The following is a 16137-nucleotide window of genomic DNA, read 5'->3' as shown; positions in this document are numbered from 1 at the left end:
AAAAAAAAAAAAAAAAAAAAATATATATATATATATATATATATATATATATATATATAATATATACACACACACATACCCTTATTAGATTTCTTTCTTATACCCAATGTCTATTTTGTTTTTCTAACAGGTGCAGAATCTGAACATGGCATTTGGAATCTGTATGATGAATAATTAAGGTAATCTCTCTTCCTCAACTTTTTTTTATTTTTTATGTTTTTACCACTGATTATGAAGTACGCAGCAAAATATAGCAGCTTTACTGCATGCTGTTGTGTGTGAGATACTAAAATGAGGTTTTATGTCTTATCTGCTTTTAAAATGTACAATTTGGCATTATAACCACAGTGGTATTTGTAGTAAGACCATCATAAGATGCACCGATAGCCCTTTTTCCAGAAGTCCAATACAGATACTTTCATTTTTGGTACTTGCCGATACTGAGTGCTGATACCTGTAAATTCATTGCATTTGTAATTTTTTAAAACTTTGTGTAGAGTAACCAAAAGAATAAGAATCAAATTAGACGGCTTAATTCGTTTAGCAAATTGATATTTCCTTCAGTTATTTTCACATTTTAAAAAGGCCTAATTAGCCTATGTATTTTAGGAACTTCTGTTACTTTCACGTTCACTGGCCAGTGGTTAAAATTTTTAGATAGCCTCCCACTGAAAAATCAAAATTTTCAGGTACATAAATTTAATAAAGTCATCAAATGTAAAATAAGAATTATCCAAATATCTTCTGTCTCTCCCCTCCACAAAAAAGGTTTAGTACGATTGTTATGAATTATTTCAGCACAGTCAGTGACAGACAGCAGAGTGGCCCAATAAAATGGCAAGTCCCACCCCAGCTAGTGAACAGAACCAAGCAGAGTTGAGGCTGTTCCGAGAACAGTTGAAGTTAAAAGTAAAGTTTGAAGTGAGACTGGCTGAAAATCTGGGTACCACCAGTAACGTCATGAGGTCAGGAGAACTAGGCCTACTAAATCAGTCTGTCAAAATGTTCTTTATCAAGACAGGTTAGTGCAGTCAGTTCATGGATGTAAATGTGATGGGATGCCTAGCCCCCCTGATCCTTTCGCTGGCCGATACTTTAGCGGGAATGGGACACCTAACAAGAGCCGCCGCCCACAGATACGTCTTGTATACCGGAGCGCACCGCCCAAACGTTTACGCGCTCAAAGTCCCCGTCTTTTTGCACCATTACGTAGTTGTAATATGCAAAATATTATGCAGTAGCATATTGTCTTCATCAAAATGAAATTTCAGCAGTTTTATTTTAAATTTGACTGCGTTCTTTCATTTCTGAAATTTGAATGTTTACCTCACCTGTTAGAAACGACTGACTGGAAATACATTTGAATAGCTATTGCTAGTAGGCCTCTAGTCGTGCATACATCTTGCAGAATGTTAATTGTTTTAACAAAATAAGAGGGGTCATACAAAATGCATGTTATTTTTTAGTACTGTCCTGAATAAGATATTTTACATAAAATATATAGTCCACAAGACAAAAATAATTTCCCTGTTGAAAGTTTACATACCCTTGATTCTTAATACTGTGTGTTGTTACCTGGATGTTCCACATTGGATTTGTTGTTGTTGTGATGGTTGTTCTTGAGTCCCTTGTTTGTCCTGAGCAGTTAAACTGTCCGATGTTCTTCAGAAAAATCCTTCAGGTCCTGCAAATTCTTTAGTTTTCCAGAATATTTAGCATATTTGAACCCTTTCCAGCAGTGACTATGATTTTGAGATCCATCTTTTCACACTGAGGACAATTGAGGGACTCAAACACACAACTATTAAAAAAGGTTCAAACATTCGCTGATGCTCCAGAAGGAAACACGATGCATTAAGAGCCGGGGGTGAAAACTTTTTGAATTTGAAGATTGAAGGTAAATTGTACTTAATTTGTCTTCCGGGAAACATGTACGTATCTTCTGTTGCTTCCGAAGGGCAGTACTAATTATGATTAAAATTATATTTAAACAAAATAAGTCAAATTTGGACATCTTCATCATGTTCAAAAGTGTTCACCCCCCTCCCCCCGGCTCTTAATGCATCATGTTTCCTTCTGGAGCATCACCTACAGCCTAACTTCAACCTTAGTATAGCTTCGGTAGTACATCCTGATAACCCTTGTGGAGTGGGGTTTGCGCTTAACTGGTTTGGAGAAACAATCATTGGAAAAAATATAAAACGTCAAATGTAGTATGCAAAAATAATGAAGCATTGTTTTAGCCAATAAATCTTGTATTTATAATTGAAAATTTTTGAGTTTGTATGATACCATAATTAACCCTATTTATTTTCAAATGATTCATCCATTCAGTCTTTAGAATTTTAGTTTGGAGGGCGGAATTCAAGTATTCTAATTAAGAATAAGAAAACAAATGTTGTTGTGTAATTGAAATTTAGTTCAGGGTTGTTATAATTAACTAAAACTAAAAGCATTAAAACATTTCTGTTACTTGAAATAAAATAAATGTTAAATAAAATATAAATGTAAAATTATTTTCAACTAGTTGCCAAGGCAACATTTCTCATTTTCATTTAGTTTAACTTGAGGTACTAAAATAATGAAAACTATAAATAAAAGTGAATACAAACACTATTGACCTTTAAAAATACAAATAATTACGACAAAAACGCATTACAAAATGACTAAAATGTAACCATTTTGCTGTGTGACAACTAGCCCCGACCTCCCCTAATGCCCGATGTTTCTGAATAGATGTAAGATGTTGAACAGGTTGTTCTGGTGTGTTCAGTCTTAACATTTGATGAATACAAGTTGTATTTTAGTTCAAACAACATCTACCATTTTAACATCAACATCTGCCATTCAGCAGAATGGGTTTCATGCGCTGATCCAAACAAAGCCCACTTCCTTAAATTAGACTTATTTGAGATTTCCTAAATGAAATAGAGGCCCTTAAATGTGATGCATTTGACCATTGTCATTCAAATGAGCACCCCACCATGTTTCACTGCTGTGTAAGACTTTCGTGCACTGATGGTTGCAGAAAGGCAAGCAACACAGCAACACATTAGACCGAAGCAATCAAACCCAAGTTAACCGATAACTTCCTGTATTTGTAAGAGGAAGACAACATCAGACCCTCTGAATCACTCGCAGAGCGAGACCTTGCTCTCGCATGGTAATGTCAGTAGTCCTTTTGTGTGCAGCAGTGCCGCCCCTCCCCCTCTCAATCTCCCACCCAGACCCACACAGTACAATGTGTGCTCTTTGTAGGCAAGCTTGTAACTGGACGCCAGGTGGTCTGTGATTGGCTGAGTCGGGGCCCTCTCTCCCCCGTCTTCTTTTTCTGGTGCATATGCATGAGATAGCAGGCTGGTGTGTGCCTGTGCAGCTGCTTGTTCCAGACAGGAAAAGAGAGGGAGAGAAACAGGAGCGAGACATTGGGGAAGGTTAGAGGAAGAGGAATAGAGAAAGGAAATCGGGTGAGGAGACGGAGGGCGACTGTGATTGGGGGGGGTTGTGGTAGCCATGTCTATTTTCTGTTTGTCTGGCTGGCTATGAGATCAGGCAGCCATGGCCATGTCACTGAGCGCCGACGATGAGGATTACGACTCGGACACAGCCGAACAGGTCAGCACACTCTCTCTCTCTCTTTCTCCACATACACACAAACAATTAGCTGCCTTCTCAGGTTCCCTTCCTCGTAGCACCATGCCCACATTTGAAACAAGGCATGTTTTTTTTCTCCACTTCCTTCTACTTTCTTCACCTTCCTTACCATCTTTCTTCTCTTTCCCTGAAACACTTAGGAAGAGAACAGTGTAGGACTGTGTAGTAATAAGACTGGAGAGGTTTCCATGCGACAGGAAAGAAAACATACAATAGGGAAGAGTGGCATCACCACTGAGCCGCTGTCTTATTGTTTGTCTCCATTGAGCTTCAGCTATCAGTTTTGATTGGTTTGACACATGCATGCTTCCTTCAGAAAGACTTGCTTTAAGGAAAAAAGCATGTTCCTTTTCACTTTACCTTTGTGTTTGGATGTGGTTTTTACTGGTTTGTCTCGTTTGTTTGGTTGGGAGAACTGAAATGTTGTAGATAGTAGACTTTTTGGGTTGTGATGTACTCTTACTTTCACACATGTGTAGGGTTTTTAGGGAGTGAAATGTATTAAAGGAAGACTAAAGTTCCTCTAAGCAGCAGCAGCATGACTGGACATGTGTTACCCTTAAGTTCCCTTCCCACGATGCATTGCTGCTTAAACTGTTTTCTAGGAAATGGAACATCATGCTTGGTTTGTTGTTTTTAAGTGCAGACAAAATCTAGACTAGGAAACTGTTTTTCAGTTAAAAAAGAATTAGGTACACATAGGTGAACATAACATGCTGATTTGTGCAACAGTCATATAGTCATAATCAGTATAGATAACAGTCATATAGATCGCATAGACATATATAAACATTTTGGTGTGAGGTAGCATGCACATATATGGATATCACTGAACCAAGTAGGCCATGTGTGCTCACTAACAATGTGTGCATTTCAAATCTCTTAATCCCTGTTGTGATGTATAACTGGGTCTTGAATCTTTAAAACAGTTTCTTTGGCTGTTGAAGACTGGGGGAGGGGAGGAGCAAAGTGTGTGTTTTTGGGGGGACAATAGAGGGAGGGGGAGGCCTGGCTGCTCTTGGGCCCCCTGTCTGGGTTCATCTTGGGTAGTCTATAAGTCAAATATATTTGAGGGGAGTTTCACAGACGAAAAACGTTCTTTTAGTGAAGTGATGTAGTAAGTACATTTCACTCAGAAGTCGCTTTCAAACCTGGCGACTTTCTGTCAGTCAACATAGTGAATCCACCAGACCAACTTGAACCCATTGCGAAATCAGCATGGGGAAATCTTTCGGATTCATACGAAATTCCTGATAAAATGGATTCCTCTTGAAATGACTGAATTTCTTAGAAAATTGGCTAAACACCGGTAAATGTGACCGCACCTTAAAGCTTTAATAGTTTAGACTGATTTACACAAATTGCACAGTGCTTTGATCTCCAAATATTTGTTTCTTCCACAGAGCACCTCAACAAAGTTCAACATGTTTTCATTGACTTGGTCATCACTATTGTGCAGAGGCGGTAGTTTTCTCTCTTCTGCAAGATCACTGGTTGCAATGAGGCCTTATGACTCATTGGGTCCTTTGACTTGTGTCATGGCATGGGAATTAGACATAAGAATTAGACATAAACTCTCACCCATGCCTATAAACATATTCACACACACTGTAATTACGCTTCCATTGGTGTGTACATGGGATGATGTGTGGTTGATCTCATAACATGAATGAGTGTTTTTGGTGAATAGCGTGTTTGTTTGTGATGCATTCTAGTCACATTGTGTGACCAAACTTCATTTCCTATCATTCTTTGTGGCAGCACATATATTAAATAAAATCACTTGAATGGACATCACAGTGTAATTATTATTTCCAAACTCATAAATGGGATCTTCCCTTGAGGGCTTGAATGCCACCGCAACAGATGATGCATGTGGATTTTCCTGAATGGAGAATAATTATGGGTGGACTTAGTTTGGAAAAAACATGTCTAGGTGAATTGCATGCTGACAGGAATGAAGAGCCTTGAGGAGGAAACAAGATGTCCTTAGGTATAGACCATTGTGACAGAATGATTCCTTCAAGACCCAATTGCAGATCATAGATTGAAGACTATTGATTGGTGGAATATTACGACCAGCCTTCAGAAGACAATAAAAGGAATGAGGCTCCTCAGAAAGTACAGTCTGTGCTATTTGTTTATTCATGTATTTTGCTGGACTCAGAGGTATCTATGTAGATAGATCTTAAGTTCACATCTATTGATGTTGCAACGTATAATGGAAGAGTAACTGGAGAACATCTGAATGAGCTGGTGTCTAATCTAGGATCAGCTTCATCAGCCCAAACAGTCATTTGTTTGAGGTAGAGATTACGTCTTAGATCCTCATACATGTGTATCCATTGGACAGCTGATGAATACTGCTTGCGATAGAGCATTCTTTTTGAAATGACTATCTTTCATATTGGGTTCCACACTCGGACAGCAGGAATAGAGGTCACAGCTGTGATGTATCACTCCGAAGCACAAAAACACTTTTGTGCTCTATAGTAAGCATTCTTATAGTCTGCAGTCTGTCCCGCTCTGCAGTTCCCTGAATCTGTTGTGATGAAACATAGTGCCAGGGAACTGTTGTGTTCTAGTTGTTTTGGTGTGAAGGAAATGGTGTCGGATGGAAGAAAACAGGGTTTTGCAAAGGCAGGAATACAGTACCTCTACGGCAGTATTTGCTTTATATTTCTAAAACATCCCTTTAAGATGAATAACACCATTGATCTTGACTGTATTTCAGGTTTACAGTGCTTCTATTTAGTCCCTCAGAGGAAATATCTCAGAGGAAATATCTCAGATGAAATGCAATTGGAAACGAAATCATAAAAACAGGACGTTTAACCCAATCGTCAACCACTTCCTTCCCCCTTCTGAGCCAATTAAATGTTGAATAGAAGTATTCCTTCACTCCACCAGTCAGCAAGAACCCCTGTGTTGCCATGGTTACATTGCAGAAGGACAGACTTCCAGTACTGCACTGCAGTTTTGTGCTTGTGTTGTAATGTATTTATTATCTTAGCTGAGGAGGCAAGACAGTGACACTGTGCAATGGAGAAAGCTGATATTAAGATTATTTTAGAGAGGATGATGATGATGATGTTAAAATCGGACATAGTAATGTTAAGCAAGATGCTGTACAGTGGGAAAGAAAAATGCAAGCTTGACGTAATAAAGAACAAATTGTTCTCACACATATGCATCTGTAGCACCGGGTACCAGAGAAAATCCCTTTTCTCCTTTAAAAAAACACTGCAGAAACCCTTTGCTAAATCTGTAATTGGATCGTTAGTCACTTTGGATAAAAGCATCTGCTAAATGTAATGTAAATTAAGATTAAATCACATTACTATGCAACGTAATTTACTCTCCTAATAAAATGTAAATGTCTACCTAATTCTAGTTTTCAGTATATTATATGCTATATGTTATACAGGGCTATCTGGAAATACATTTTTATCTTGATTTGGCTTTGTTGGCAATTTCATTTATCGAAATAGTAGTGATTGCACAATGGCTCAGTGAGTCAGAGGTTAATATACAGTAAAGCTAGACCAGAGTCCTGACCTTCACTTTCTGTATTTGCAGCTAGGTAGTATTTATTAAATATTATTACGTGTCCAAAGTACTATTAAACACAATCTCCTCTGTAACCAGAACAAATTTTCTGGAATCCACCATTTCGGATGCTTATTACTATTTGAGAGCAATCACAGTGATCCAAATAACAAAGCAGCATAATTAAGTTTTTAAATGGGTTATATTTCAATAGCTGAGCTGCATATGCAATTCAACAGAGATGCACAGTCGAGTAAGAAGTGATGATAAACAATAGCTTTCAAATGTTGGAAATCTCAAGGGTGGTAGAATAAAGGATGTGAACAAAGATTATTTTGATTTGATGCATATAGCGCATAGTGCAGTAGATTCATACAGGGATGGTGGCTGGGTAAACAAGAGGGACTGGAAAGAGCTTTGAAACAATGGAGAGCTGTATAATGTGCAGAATGAAGTAATTGACAGAAGAGCACCTGTGATACTCAACACATATTTCTACCAGTAAGCTAATCACATTTGAACCAGGTGCCTGTGCCATTTTTAATATATATTTTTGCCAAGCAAATGGTATATAAGAGACCATATGTTTACTAAAATTAGGTGTTTACTATCAAACCTCATAACAAAATTCTGAACCAATTTCAGCCCTGTTCCCAGGTGTCTAGTACACTTAAAATGGCAAGTTTGAAATGCAAATGTGAAACAATTAACTAAATAAAAGTATCATCAAAATTGTCAGATTGTACTTTTAAAAGCATGTAGGAGATTCTTCTGTTTTAGGCCTCAAATTAGCCTTTGGACTAGAGCTGGACCCTATTTTAGTGTTTGATGGGAAGCAGTTCTTCTACATGGCTGTCTTCTATTTTAACTTATAGTTTAATTTTCATTATTTTTTTCCATTAGCAACGGCTACCCAACAGACCCAAGCCTAAAATGGCTGCATCAACAGCAACAACTCCGGCAGCAACCACATCTTCATCCACTGCTACAGCGGTCAAGCTCCCATCCAATCGAACCTCCTCTGGCGCTCGCCGCAGGCGCACACGATGCCGGAAGTGCGAGGCATGTGTGCGGACGGAATGTGGAGAGTGTCACTTCTGTAAGGACATGAAGAAGTTTGGAGGACCTGGTCGAATGAAACAGTCTTGCATTATGAGACAATGTATAGCGGTAAGAAACTCAATTCAAACCAACACTGAGATGATTCATGAACCAAATGAACCCCGTTTCAGAATTTCTTTCCTTGAGAGACACCCATTTTTAGACTCAATATGATGTAGGAACAGTCTTTGTGAGGAATCTACTTTAGCCAGACCTCAGTGCTGTTTATCTTAATTTCATTGAAATTAACCACTTACTTCATAGAGCAAATGAATGAGGAACTGGCAGATGTAGATGTAGTTGATCTCATCAAACTGAGATCCAGAAGATATGCCTGAACTTTACAACCAAATTAAGTTAACTGTAATTCAGTTGAATAGTCAGTTTAATTTTATTAACCATCACCTTAAAATGTGTTTACCCAAATAGGCGTGTGTGATTTTATTAAATTCATGGGTTTTTTTAACCACAGTTTTTCAAAAATGTTGATATTCTGGATGTTAATGTGTTGGCATGTGATTCCACAGCCTGTGTTGCCGCACACAGCAGTGTGTGTGGTGTGCGGTGAAGCCGGTAAAGAAGACACACTTGATGATGAAGATGAAAAATTTAACGCCATGCTCATGGAGTGCTCTATCTGCAACGAGATTGTCCACCCAAACTGCCTCAAGGTCAGACTGCCCGAACCCTAACCTAACCACTGACTTAAGAACTGTTCTAAAGTAAATGGATTGCAGTGTATACTGTGCTCTCTTGTTTTGCGTGGGCACAAAGGGAAGGAAGAGATTAGACTGAAGTGCATGTTAGTGGGTGGCTCTGTTTTTAACACTCTTTAGTTCCCCTTTAGTGTGTGGGGGTGTAATGTATTCACATTACTTGGCTAAAGTGTGTCTTCATAAACGTTCTTAGACATCTCTTCTGCTCTAAGTTCGGTCTCTTGCCTATACAGGTGAAGGATGCAGCCGGGGTAGTAAATGATGAGCTTCCTAACTGCTGGGAATGTCCAAAATGCAATTATGCTGGGAAAACTGGAAAAGTGAGTATTTGGGGAACAGCAGTACAGTGGTTTGGTAGTCTAAAAATTGAGATACAAAGATTTAAAAAGAATATTGGAGTGTTTATCAAAGTCTTTATTATGAGTTGTGGTATGCAATGATATGTTTTTGTAACTTTTTTTCATTCATTTCATACTTTTTGAACTTGTTGCCTCACATATTTAGTTCCTGTTTTAGTTTCTTACAAAAAGCATTTAGCACCACTCAGAATGACAAGGCCATAACCAAACTGCCAAACCAAATCTAGATGCAAATAAAATGCAAATAGTCATGTTGTAGTAACTGACAGGTTGTCAAGCTCTTTCTCTTAATATAAACTATGAAATGTTTTAGCAATTAAATAGGTTATATATCATACCAATTCATGCTTGTTGAACAGTTTATAATAATCATAAGGTATAAAGTTGTCTTTTGTATTTTCTTGCCACTCTTTGGCCTGCAAGCAAAAACGGGGCCCAGGCTTTAAGTACGCATCCAACCTGCCAGGGTCCCTGCTGAGGGAGCAAAAAGCAGGTCGTGACGGTAGAGAGGAAGGGGACCAGACATTGACCGGTGCAGCATCCATCAAAAGGAAGAGTGAGAGGGAGGAAACTCCCAGACTGAAGAATGAGGATCTGCCCTCACGTCTACCCCCACTCTTGACCCCCAGTGGCTTGCCAAGACCACGATCCGAAGTTCCCAACTTCTTGAGGAAGAAGAGGAAGTTATTTGATGACGATGAAGAGGAAGAGGAGGCTAGTTCTAAAAAGAAGGTAACATTTACACAGACAAACATTATTTGCATAAACAAATCTGCTGTAGTTTTTCGTTTAGTGACTTTGTCGACACATTTTTAGCCGAAGAAACCCTGGAGGTCTGAAGAGCCTTTGATTCCCAAACTCTCTCACATGAGAACAGAAGAGGAGGAAGACAACTCTGATGAGGAGGAAGAGAGGCAGGAGAAGCGAGAACCGCCTCGCCGTTCATTTAAGAAAGACTACAGCACAGTGAGAAAAGAGGAAGTGCATGAAGAAGAGAGACGGGAGGAGAGAGATTCACCTTTCAGATCCCTAAAGGAGTTTAACACCCTAAAGAAAGAAGAAGACCAAGAAGAAGACAAAGACGAAGATGATGAGGAAGAGGAGGATGAGAGTAATGGCAAACGAGGCAGGGACAGCAGCCCTGCACTGAAGAACCATTCTTTATCACTTGAGAGTGACGCATCGCGGTGCAGCTCCCCAAGGGCAGGGCCGAGCAGTGAAGGCAGTGAGACGCAAGAAAAGGCACCACGTCCTCGGGCGAGGCGACACCGGCGCAAGCCCCCTAACCGCCAGCTTAGCGCAGAACTCAGCAAGCAGCTTAACATGGAGATCCGTCGCACAGAGCATTCACTGGCCAATGAGAACCAGCAGCCACTCAAGAGTGAACCCGAGGACAGCGAGAACGAGGAACCAAAGAGAGGCTTACGCAACGGGACTACAGGGAATGTAGGAGGAGGAGGTGGAGGAGTAGAAAGGGGAGCAGGCGGAGAGGGAGGAGGGGAGCGACCACACTTACGAGCAAGGGAGATGAACGGGACGTCTTGGGAGCTGCGGCACTTCTACCCTCCTCAGATCACCCCACTTGGCTTGAACCGCAGTTCACCCACAGTCAGACCACTTCCTGCACGTTCCCCTCCCAAGTGTGTTCAGATGGAGCGGCATGTGATCCGGCCACCTCCAATCTGCCCTCCACCTGATAGGCTACCACTAGCTGATGGGCGTAATCACATTGCTCCCAGAGAAGCGTGGTTGGCTATCTTCAGTCACTTGAGCCATCGTGAACTTTGTGTGTGCATGCGCGTGTGCAGGACATGGAATCGCTGGTAAGAAAACCTAAAGACTGGTTTATCTTTTCACACTTCAAACTTGAGACTTCTTATCTCTGGCCCTGTCCCAAATGTCACCCTCAACTCTTCCGGTCTTTCTCAATTAGTTTACACTTTGGTGACATAATGTTGCAAGGACAGTTTAGTTTACAGTGTTTCCCAACTCTATTCCTAGTGGCACACCAACAGAACACATTTTCGAACTCTTCCTATTCAAACACCTGTTTCAACTCATCAGCTCCAAGACTCTAAGACCTGAAATGCATGGATCACATAATGGAGACATCCAAAATATGTACTGTTGTTGTGCCTTTAGGAACAGGGTTGATAAATACTGGGGTTGTAGACCATTGTAAAATCCCATCTCAACCATGAGGACAAATAGTCCAGTCCATTCCTTCTTACGGAGGGTCACCTTCCTGCAGAGTTTACCTTCAACCCTCATTAAACACATCTCAACCATCTACTCAAGATCTTCAGGACTTCCAAAAACTTCCAGGCAGCTGTTTTGGAGCAGACTGAAGCTAAACTTTGCAGGAAATTGGCCCACAAGCAGCAGGATTGTACACCCCTGCCCTGCAATCTCATGGACTTAACAGACATGTGCAAGCAAAGGCCATGAGAATTGGAAGTACCATTTTGGGACAGGTCCTATGTACAGTTATTACAATGACATTTTATAGTTGGTCACTTTTAGAGCTGTGGATTTGTGGTTTTAATGAACATCTTTTTGTTTATCTGTTTAGGTGTTGTGACAAGAGATTGTGGACTCGTATCGATTTGAAGCGTTGTAAGTCCATCACACCACTCATGCTGAGTGGGATAATTCGCAGACAGCCCATCACTTTGGACTTGAGCTGGACCAACATCTCCAAGAAGCAATTAAGCTGGCTTATTAACCGACTACCAGGTCAGTGTTCATGTGAGCAAGTATGTAGATCCACGTCATCCAAATCTGTGCAGCTATCACTAAATGCTTGTGTGTTTGGATACAGGACTGAGGGTGCTCCTCCTATCGGGCTGTTCATGGGTGGCAGTTTCGGCTCTCTGCACATCCAGCTGTCCTCTACTGCGTACTCTAGATCTGCAGTGGGTGGAGGGGCTCAAAGACCCCCAGATGAGGGACCTACTATCCCCTCCGACTGACAACAGACCAGGTATTATACAACACTTCAGATGGATATGCGCATATCCAAGACACAGAATCAAATGCATACAATACAGTGACTTAATCAGATGGCATATTCTCTAATTTGGCTTTCTCTAACAGGTCAGATGGACACACGCAGCAAACTACGGAATGTTACTGACCTGCGTCTGGGTGGTTTGGACATCACCGACTGCTCTCTGCGTCTCATAATTAAAAATATGCCTCTACTCTCCCTTCTGGACTTGAGTTACTGCAACCATATCAATGACCAGTCAGTAAACCTGCTGACTGCTGCAGGGACCACCACTAGAGACTCCCTAACCGATGTCAACCTTTCTGGTAATTGCACTGTTTAAATATTTAGTCACAAATCCCATTTGTGATACTACTAACAAATGCTTTCAAACTGTTAATATTCACCACAAGTTAATATCCCTTTTTCCCAGAGCTGGACCAGTGCCCGATCTTGAACTGTTGTTTCCACCAAAGATAATTTGGCTTTTTATTGTCCCCTTAAAGGTCCCATGACATGAAATTTCCACTTTCTGGGGTTTTCTAACATTAATATGAGTTTCCCTAGCCTGTATATGGTCCCAAAGTTTCTAGAAATTTTAATCGGTGTAAATCGAGCTTTTGCTATTTTTCTCCGCCTTTGAGAAAATGGAAGCTCAACCGGGCTGATCTTGAATCTCCTCCTTATGACGTTATAAGGAGAAATGTTACCTTCCCTTTCTCTGCTTTGCCCGCCCAGAGAATATTTCTCGCCCATGAGAAAATGAGCCAGGAAGTAGGACGCGCGCACACGATTTTAGTTTGTCCACGAGAGATATCATGGCTTTTGAGGAGTGAAGCATAATAATTGCTCAATAATTGGATGTACAAATGAACACCGAAGGGTACACACAGCTACACACCTCGGACAAGTAAGTCAACAAATGATATATAAGTTTGTTGCTTTACTGTTTATGGTTACCTATAGCCTAGAAATCTAGACGCACCCTAGCGGCAGCAAAATGTATTTCGCAGCCAGGGTAGTCTAGCAACTCTCAATAAACCTTCTCGCTGCAAAAACCCAGATTGGGTCAGGCCAATCACGTTGTGTATAGAGTAGGCGGGGGCGGGCTTAACATACACGACAGAGTTGCGACGGTTACCTGGCTGCTGCTACTTGAAAACAAAGAATGGCGGCTGCTGATGGAGAACAACGGTCTTTCGAATCGGCTTTGGCCGTGACTCTGGAGGACTTGGAGTTAAGTTTTTCTTTGAGAAAAGAGCAAAGAACGGCACTTAAGTCATTCTTAAAAAAAGGAAGATGTGTTCGTAGTTTTGCCGGCCAGATATATGGCAAAAGTTGAATCTATCAACTAATCTCCGCTGTTGGGAAAACGCTCTGGTTGGTTGAAGCGCTGTCCTATTGCGTGCAGAGGGAATTTGAAAGACAGCCGTTTATCCCGCCCCTCGGATTGAGCCGTGACTATGGTGAGTTTCCAGACCTAACATCTTGATGTAGGTCTGGCTTGCCAGGCTAGGTTACCTAGCTTCTTACACGTAGAATGTGGCTGTCCCATTAGCTATGCAGCTATGCAGTTATTTGCGCTAATAGTAAAGGTAGACAGCATCAAGTTACACATACTGTAACGCGATTTCTTTGTTATTTGGATAACCGTTTTCCTGTTGGTTATATGGCGCGCGCGATATCCGCATTTCAAGATCGCAGAGCTTGATGTAATTGTAATAAGATAAATTACAGACGTTACAGATCTCTCATGAAAAGGCAACAGTAGGTTCGCGTTAGCTACATGATAATAACTGTAAACCATCCGAATAAAGTACCGTATCCAGACATAATATTTTAAACTAACCCGCTGAGTTGCAACTTCTTCATCCGTTGCTTCTACATCTGGATCAGATTATGGGTCAAACTGAAATGCTTGAACGACTGCATGTCTTCGTGCCATTGCAATAGGCTATATCCAACATAAACAAACATGCATGGTACCGTTGCGCAAGATGGTCAAGGCCACACCCACCCTCCACCTTGCACTGCCTTTCTCCTCCTCATTAGTATTTAAAGCTACAGACACCGAAACGGCCCGTCTGAAGGAAGCTCATTCTAGGACTGGCTTGTAGTGGCTATAATTCTGCAACGAGGCTGAATTTTTGGAAAGAGATTTTAGATACAGTACTAAGGACCACTAAGGCCTATATTAAAGCTTACAAAAAGTAGCATGTCATGGGACCTTTAAGGCTAATTCACACTGCTCCAACACCAAAAGATATGTTCACTGCATTTGATTGGGTCAGTATGTTACCCCTGTTGGTGTCTGTTGCAGTTGGTAGGCGTATGTTTTCACCAACTGAAGATGTTTAATCTGCATTTGTCAGTCGTAGAATGTCTTAGCAGTGATGTAATGGGGCCAGTTGCATAAACTGCTAAGACTAGTCTTACAAATTAGTCATACATTGTTTTCTTTAAAGGGATACTCCACTTTTTTTGGGAATAGGCTAATTTTACAACTCCCCCAGAGTTAAACAGTTGAGTTTTACCGTTTTTGAATTTCAGCCAATCTCCAGTTCTGGCGGTACCACTTTTAGCATAGCTTAGCATACATCATTGAAGTGGACAAGACCATTAGCATTTCTCTCAAAAAAATGACCAAAGAGTTTCGATATTTTTCCTATTTAAAACTTGACTCTATTGTAGTTACATAGTGCACTAAGACCGACGGAAAATGTAAAGTTGCGATTTTCTAGGCTGATGTGGCTAGGAACTATACTCTCATTCCTGCGTAATAATCAAGAAACTTTACTGCCGTACCATGAGTGCAGCAGGCGTAATGATATGACGCAGCGCCTGAAAATAGTCCCCAGCTCGGTAACTTCCAACGCTCCCTGTGCAAGCAGGTTGTCACGTTGATTATGTTGACAGAAGGTAGCCTATTTTCAGGCGCTGCGTCATATCATTACGCCTGCTGCACTCATGGTACGGCAGCAAAGTTTCTTGATTATTACGCAGGAATGAGAGTATAGTTCCTAGCCATATCAGCCTAGAAAATCGCAACTTTACATTTTCCGTCGGTCTTAGTGCACGATGTAATTACAGAAGAGTCAAGTTTTAAATAGGAAAAATATCGAAACTCTTTGGTCATTTTTTTGAGAGAAATGCTAATGGTCTTGTCCACTTCAATGATGTATGCTAAGCTATGCTAAAAGTGGTACCGCCAGAACCGGAGATCGGCTGAATGGACTCAAAAACGGTAAAACTCAACTGTTTAACTCTGTTGGGGGGGGTTGTAAAATGAGCCTATTTCCAAAAAAAGTGGAGTATCCCTTTAAGACTGTTAAGACATATCTTTTTCAAGTCAGTTACATAAAAATGTAGATTGGTCTAATTTGATAACGAAAAGTAAGACTGATTATTACCCCAACTAACTGCTAGTTGTTCGCACTAGTTCTTAAGACACAGTCTTAACATAATGGCTATACTTATGCAACTGGCCCCTGATGATTGTCGCATTGGCTGAAATCTGGTGTCTGCAGTGTGAACCAAAAACATTAGCAGCTAGCAGGCAAGAAAATGCAGCAATCACTTAAAGTTTCCAAAACAACAACTCAGTCTGGCTACACTGACACAAAAAATTCTCATTTTAATCAGTGAAGCTGTCAACTCAGGAAGCATCCAATGTGGGCAGGTTACGTCATTTGGCTCATAAGATTTGTGGGCCTGTTCAGAGTGAGATCCCCAGGCACCAGCACTATTTCAGTGAAAAATGCATAACAGT

The 16137-nt window shown here is 40.7% G+C and overlaps 1 protein-coding gene across 4 annotated transcripts in view; it reads left to right on the top strand.

Moving 5' to 3' along the window:
• Positions 1 to 16137, top strand: part of kdm2ba (lysine (K)-specific demethylase 2Ba) — a 58556-nt gene that overhangs the window by 40824 nt on the left and 1595 nt on the right. Inside the window, exons 2-10 of one of the 4 annotated variants that reach the window (XM_081349205.1) lie at positions 131 to 179; positions 8107 to 8373; positions 8832 to 8975; positions 9254 to 9340; positions 9764 to 10111; positions 10196 to 11202; positions 11952 to 12115; positions 12201 to 12362; positions 12476 to 12694. In XM_081349205.1, coding sequence (XP_081205331.1) covers positions 8137 to 8373; positions 8832 to 8975; positions 9254 to 9340; positions 9764 to 10111; positions 10196 to 11202; positions 11952 to 12115; positions 12201 to 12362; positions 12476 to 12694 — 2368 coding nt within the window. In that variant the 5' untranslated portion in view covers positions 131 to 179; positions 8107 to 8136. Of the gene's footprint in view, positions 1 to 130; positions 180 to 3336; positions 3616 to 8106; positions 8374 to 8831; positions 8976 to 9253; positions 9342 to 9763; positions 10112 to 10195; positions 11203 to 11951; positions 12116 to 12200; positions 12363 to 12475; positions 12695 to 16137 lie in introns of those variants that run through there. The other 3 variants (XM_081349204.1, XM_081349202.1, XM_081349203.1) reach the window with 3 other exon arrangements.

The sequence above is a fragment of the Scardinius erythrophthalmus genome (assembly GCF_964197995.2).
Source record: "Scardinius erythrophthalmus genome assembly, chromosome: 20".
Classification (NCBI taxonomy): domain Eukaryota; kingdom Metazoa; phylum Chordata; class Actinopteri; order Cypriniformes; family Leuciscidae; genus Scardinius; species Scardinius erythrophthalmus.
The sequence above is the reverse complement of the archived record's forward strand: the minus strand, read 5'-3'. Positions and strand labels throughout refer to the sequence as shown.